This window comes from Tupaia chinensis, unplaced genomic scaffold (assembly GCF_000334495.1).
Source record: "Tupaia chinensis unplaced genomic scaffold, TupChi_1.0 Scaffold000330_1, whole genome shotgun sequence".
Classification (NCBI taxonomy): domain Eukaryota; kingdom Metazoa; phylum Chordata; class Mammalia; order Scandentia; family Tupaiidae; genus Tupaia; species Tupaia belangeri.
In genome coordinates, this window is record NW_006159824.1 from 1,813,119 (window position 1) to 1,819,685 (window position 6,567).

Genomic DNA, 6,567 nt, shown 5'->3' on the forward strand with positions numbered 1-6,567 from the left:
TAATGGGCATTGCTCCTTTTCTATCAAATGGAAATTGACCTTGTTGTATTTTGGGTAAAGTTACTTTTTAACTGACAAATTATAGCTGAATATGTTTATAGGGGTATGAAGTGATGTTTTCAAGCTAATTAACACACCATATCTGTATTAATCCAAGTAACATTTTTCAGAGTTCTGTGGAGATAAAAATACCAACCACATAGGGATATTATGAAGATAAATTGAGATCACACATTTAAAAATCCTAAATAGTGCCTAGTCTACTGTTTCATTATTTGTCAATTTATCTCTAGTATATAGGACTGTGGGCTAGATGATATATTTTAATAGTGAAAGGAGAGAGCAGAAATGAAAGGGAGTGTTTAATCTAGAGTCCTGGAAAAGAACTGAGAGGAAGAGTGAGATACAACTGGAGAAGGGAACATGTTAGAGAGAAGGCAAGACTGGAGAGCAGCACGGGAGTCTACTGCAGTTGCTTCCAGGGGCATATTGATTGAGGACTCAGAAAAAGTTCAAGCCAGAATCCATTGTTAAGAGCAATATTCCTCAGTCTTGCTGGGTTTCCTCAGCCAGAACTTCTGTCAACTAGTTTAAAGATGCCCTTCAAAAAACATTGACTGCTGAAAGAAATTTTTATTCCACTAAAATATCCTTTTCCTTTCTTAGAATCTAAATAAGAGTGCAGGAAACAAGGTAAGGTCTTTTTCCCAGATTCCCTCTCCATGCATGAACAACTTTGTTATTTAATCAGAAATTTGTATTTATATATAAACCAGGGTCTTTGACAAAGAATAATGGGTGAGAGGGATCAAAGGACAAGGAAGTGGAGGAATTGGTTGGACACTAAGGTAGGATAACTATGGAGGGTGCCGGGTTATAACATGCAATGAGAATCATCATTATATATTCCCCAAAGTTGTGTGATGGGCAGCTCTGGGCACTCTGATTGCACAGCTTTGGACACAATCTGTTCACCAGGAATATGGCCGAGGACAGGGTACTTGAAGGTCTTAGGAGTGTGGAGTTATGGGACAGAGGTGAAGAAAACATCTCAGATGGTCACACTGTTTTCTACCATGCTGGGTCGAAGGTATTCATAGGGCAGTTTCAGGCTCGCATTCCGAACCTCAATCTCCTTGTCCATGGCAGCCAGGTCCTTCCGGAATTGCTTCAGCACAGCCTGGGGTCCAGAACCTGAGAAATATTCCTCTGTATGCTGCCCCAAGGCCACCTGAGAGAAGGAGAACAAGATGACTCAACCCTTGGGTATCTTAGCCAAGAATACTGATCCTCCTTTAAGTTGCTTTATCCCCCAGAACACAGTCACATGTTTCTAACCATGACGGGCTGGTGTCTGCCAAGGAACTTTGTGAAAGTCTTCTGCATACGAGCCTGGTGAAGATCAGGCAATGAATCCACTATATCTTTCTCTGTCACATCCTTGGAGGTTGGTGGGGGCTTTCGCATGGTGCATGGGCCATTAGGGATCCATGAGTACCAATCCAGCTGCAGGAAGAACCATTCAGAAACCAAAGCTGGTAACCCAGGCATTTTATCTCTCATTTGACACTTCCCAGAAGCTCCTGGGAGATGATCATATGGTTTACCTGGCCCAGGTGGGCAGAAGCATGCTGACCAGTACACGTGAAGATGCACATAGTAACGAAGTGGCAGAGCTGAGCCCGGGACTCTAACGAGACGGGGAACCTAAGTGAAATGAGGAGAATGAGACTTTGAGACCAGGACGTGAGACAAATATCAGGCTGTGAAAGATATTTGGAGATACAGAAAACAATTTCAGGTTGTGGTGCTGGCCTCTGTAGACCCTGTAACTCCCACACAGTGTGTACTAAAATGTTTGCATTTGGGATGAACCTAGTAGCTATGGGGATTGGGCAGGGACAAGCCAGGGGTCATATTTAAGAGAAGTTGTATATTTGGTTCCAGAGGACACTTTTAGTGCACAAGGATGAAGAACACTGTATGGGAGGTTGAGAAACAAAGGGGACTGAGAAAATCAGGAGTAATCTTTTAAGATTTCTGGAGAATGTTCTGGAATTTTTCAGGGTCATCAAGGAAGGATGTTTTATGATGAAATATGCGTGGGCATTGACACAACGTCACTAGGGAGGGATTTGTGTCTTACCCTCGGTTCTGGGCCCCCTGCAGTCCAGTCTCTGTGACCTCTTTGCACCATGCCTGCAGCTCTGTATCACCCTTTACAGCATCGTCACTCTTATAGAAAAGCCCAACCATTCCTTCCACATACCTGCTCCCCAGAGAAAAAGGCACTGTTTCAGACGGCCAGTGTAGGACATTCTGGATCTACAGAGTCCCTCATCCTAGCCCTTTTTATATCACTCTCACCGGTTTATGATTCCCCACAGCCTGAGGGCATCTTGACCATAGAGAGAAGATTTTACATCCAGGAGTCCACGGTCAGCCAGGTCGTAGGGAGGGCAGAGAGAACGATAGGTCAAAGAAGCTGTGGCTCTCTGTAGAATGTCCACATGGCCTCCACTACCTGTACTCACCACCTGAGGACAACCCCACAGCATATAAATTAGAGTTAGGCATGCCAGGATGAGGGACGGAGAGAGATTGGGGTCATGAGATTCAAGGCTAATGATCTTATTCAGGCCCCTTTAACCAGGACTAAACCAATTTAGAGAGAGGCCTTCAATGAAGGAAGCAAATCTGGGGGACAGAGTAGTAGGGTAAACAACCTTTGGGATTCTTCTAGAATTGAACCTTCCCTCTTTATCCATTCATTTCCATACCAAATCAAAAATTCCCCACTCAGAGACAAGACTACGCCGGGCCAGGATGTTGATTTCCATGGTGTAACGAAAGTGAGGGATCAGGAGCTGAATTTGGAAGAAAGAAATGGGACATAATCAGATAAGTGAGATACCAGGATTCATGAACGAATGGGATATCAAAGGACCAATGATAGAAAAGAAGGAAGAGGTTGAGTTTCTGTGAAAATGAAATACATTCCATTGGGTTGAATTGGGTCATGCTAAGATTTGGGAGAAGAGAAATGGAGAAATGTCTTCTCAGAGTCCCCCAGAGTCAAGATTTTAGAACTTCATTTATTTGCACAGTTTCATGTACTTTGTAAGAATTCTAGGAGTCCTTAGTATCACACCACAAATCTAGAAGCCCCCCACCCCACATATGAGCCTGTCTTCTTTTGCCTTCCTCAGAACTTCACTTTTGCAACTATTTTTTCTCTTTCCTTCTCTCTATCTCTCTGTCTGTCTCTCTATCTTTTTCCCTCTCTGTCAGACAAACATGCTTAATATTGGTTACCCTAAATAATGAAATCTTTGTTTGACCTTCTCTAGAAATGCCCTCATTCTTCGCTTTCCCTTCACAGCAAATGTTAAAAGAGTCATCTACTTTGTCTCCGCTTCTTCACCTCACGTTTTCTGCTCAGCTCCATTAGTCAGGTTTCCACTGCCTCTACTCTCCTGAGACAGCACTTAACCAATTACTTCCATATTGACAAGTCCAGTATCACTATTTTTTGTAACCTTGCTGGGCTCTCAGTGGCATTTAGGGCTGATAATTATGCCTTCCTCTTCTCCTGTCTGCCACAACTTACATTTTTTTCCCTCCCACCTCAATCAATATCTTCCTTCTCTTCCTTTTTTCCCCTCTCTCCTTTCCTCTTCTCAATTTATAAAGGTTGGCGGACTCTAGAATTATAATCTGAACCAAATTCTCTATTGCAGCTACAAACCCTAGAGAACATAATTTAGTACAATAGGTTTAGATACTTCTGTTTTCCAATAATTCTAAAATCAATATCCCCAGCTTTGACTTCTTCTAGGAACTCAGGTTCATATATTTTATTGCCCTGTTGACATTTTTAAATGGATGTCTATAGGCACTGGAAACCTCACATGATCAAAACGAAACTCTTGATTCTTATCTCTACCAAGTAATACGGCTCCCTCTCTTTCACCTCCCTTTATTCCTATCTGACACTTCAATCATTCGAATTGTACACTTTGATCACACCTAATATATGTCATCATCAATGTTCTCTTCATTCTTTACCCCTATAGATCTCTCTGATTGGAATGTCCCCATCTCCCACCACCCACCTGACAATCTCCTCAGTTCAAATTTCAACTCTTTTGTAAACCTATTTTCACTTGGTATCCAACTCATCATAAGTGTGTACCCTGAGTGTTTCCATAGAATACATGCTGTGTGTGTGCATGTCTGTGTTCCCACATATAAACTGAGATTTTGGCTAACCTAATGTGCTAGAAGGTTAGATTCTGTGTAGATGTCTTCTGAGGCTGGGAATGTGAAATAGGAAGGACAGTCTTAGGAAGAATGGCAGATTCTTTAAATACCTTGTAGATAGGATGCAGGCTGGGTAAGCTCCTCATTGTGGCCACAGAAATAGACTCAGCAATCAGATGTCCCCTTAGCAGATGTGACTGTAACTGGTGTATCTGGAAATCAGAGCTACGGACCCAGATCTTAGACTGTAACTGGTGTATCTGGAAATCAGAGCTTCGGACCCAGATCTTGGCCAGGAGCCAGGCCATGGGAGGGTCTGAGGGCAGGAAGAGCAGAGGTGGGGGGCATCCATGATGAGGTGGCTGGAGCTGGAGCAAGAAAGAGAGTAGGCATGAGGACCTGTGTGTTTAAGTCCTTAATGCGGATTGATGTCTAGGGGCAGGATCCTTAGGTTATCCTGTATCCTACCTGGATGACCATGGGTAGAAGTCTTCCATCAGGCTGAAGCTTCAGCATGACCAAAGGAGCTGCCACATATTGCTGCTTAAAAATGATGACATTAGGCTTGACCCCATCTAGCAGGGAGAAATCAGCTTCAAACAGAGATCCAGCCTGTAGGGTCATGGCAGGAATAAAGAGGTTGGAATTAGTTCTGGACCTGCCCTTTTCTCATTTACCATCATAGATCTTTCTTCTTCCCATCCAACTTTTTTACTTTAAGCACTAATTGCTTTCCCAAGAACCAAAGCCCTGCATGTTCCTGTCTTCTATCAGACTTGTGACTCCCTAAGGTGAAGTTCCCTACTTTCTGACATGTACCACCACTCCCATGTCGCTGTTTACCTCCTTCTCTGCAGGCATTAGCCAAAGATGGAACAAAATATTTCCTTTATCACCACTTCCCACCAAAAATATGTCTGGTTCTCTAAGGCTTTGTTCAGTCTCTCTTGCTATTTCTCTCCAGAAGCTTGAGCTCTTCCCCAGGGCTGAAGCTGAGATACATCTGACAAAGGAAACAACAAGGAAGAGGAGGAAGAAAACAATGAGATACAAGAGTTATATAGACCAGTGGTTCTCAGAGATGATTATCCTGCCCACTCACTCTGTCCTGAAGATGTTTGGAAGTTTTGGGACGTTTTGGTAGTCACAACTTATAGGGGTGTAACTAGTATCTAGTGAGTAGAAGCCAAGATGCCACTAACATCCTACAATGCACAGGACATACTCCAACAACAGAAAATTATGGTAGCTCCTAGTGTCAAAAGTGCAGAGGCTGAGAAACCCTAAGTGCAGATGAAGAGGGTGGAGATCAAGGGGGTATAGATGGAGAAGCTGAAGGAAAGGAAGGAAGAAGGGAAAAGGAGGCAAAGAGAAGGGAGAAGGAGATAATGGCTGAAGTGATGGGAAAGTAGAAGGTGCGCAGCACCCGGAGTTCTTTCTCCAGCTGGGTCTTTAAGTTGTCCATCTTCGGAGGCAGAACCAGCCGTGCTGGGAGGCTCTTAGATCGCCGTAGGAGCATAGGATTTGCACCATTGAGAAACTGGTATCCAAAGAGGTCATCGTCCTTCCAGGAATCATGAATGCGCTCTAGGAACATCAGAGCCAACAGTGAGCTCTGGGATCCCACTGACATTTTACGCTCCCTTTTCATTCAAATCCCAGGGTTGGGAATGGGTATATAGCTTTTAAAAGGGTGTGGCAACTAACCAGCCAGGGCAGTCTTTCCACGTGGAAAGATTTTTTTGAAATCTTCCAGTCTTTTTACACCGCTTGCAAAATCCAATGTCCCCTTAATGGCCAAGTCCTTCAACCTGTGGAAGGGACAGCAAGGCAGAAAGATCAAGAAAGAATCTCCCTTTGCATCCTGGGATGCAAGTGCTCGGCCTCAACCTGGCACTCACCCTTTGGCCAGAGAGAGAGAGAAGTCCAAATCCTTATCCTCGAGGAATCGCTCGTTCCTGGGCAGGTCCCACTGTGTACTCCCTGCTATAGGCAGGATTAATCCCTCTTTCCAAGAGCCCCACCTGGAGAAAGAACATGGAGTCAGGGGTAAGAGGAGTGGTGGCTTTCTTGGTATCTAATTGGGGATCAGAGGCTTTCTCGGACTTACCGGTACACCTTCCTTCTTTCCTCGAGCTCCTCCTCTCGATATTTTTTAAATAGGTTCTGTGGGTCATCACGCAGGGTCCGGGCTGGGGGAGGTGGACACAAGAGCACATATCCGGCCTGGACACCCCTCCATCCCGGCCTCTCCATGAGCCCTCCACCTGGGCCCATCCTCTTTCACTTCACTTTGCGTCCCTC

The 6,567-nt window shown here is 44.4% G+C and overlaps 1 protein-coding gene across 1 annotated transcript in view; it reads right to left on the reverse strand.

Moving 5' to 3' along the window:
• Nucleotides 1–674: 674 nt before the first annotated feature.
• Nucleotides 675–6,567, reverse strand: part of LOC102495183 (arachidonate 12-lipoxygenase, epidermal-type) — a 24,656-nt gene continuing 18,763 nt past the window's right edge. The window contains exons 3-15 of the mRNA XM_006151851.2: nt 6,374–6,455; nt 6,165–6,287; nt 5,971–6,074; nt 5,690–5,850; nt 4,732–4,875; nt 4,557–4,631; nt 4,374–4,508; nt 2,781–2,867; nt 2,368–2,537; nt 2,147–2,269; nt 1,608–1,707; nt 1,339–1,506; nt 675–1,231 (exon numbers count right to left, since the gene is read on the reverse strand). Coding sequence (XP_006151913.1) covers nt 1,052–1,231; nt 1,339–1,506; nt 1,608–1,707; nt 2,147–2,269; nt 2,368–2,537; nt 2,781–2,867; nt 4,374–4,508; nt 4,557–4,631; nt 4,732–4,875; nt 5,690–5,850; nt 5,971–6,074; nt 6,165–6,287; nt 6,374–6,455 — 1,652 coding nt within the window. The 3' untranslated portion in view covers nt 675–1,051. The remainder of the gene's footprint in view (nt 1,232–1,338; nt 1,507–1,607; nt 1,708–2,146; nt 2,270–2,367; nt 2,538–2,780; nt 2,868–4,373; nt 4,509–4,556; nt 4,632–4,731; nt 4,876–5,689; nt 5,851–5,970; nt 6,075–6,164; nt 6,288–6,373; nt 6,456–6,567) is intronic.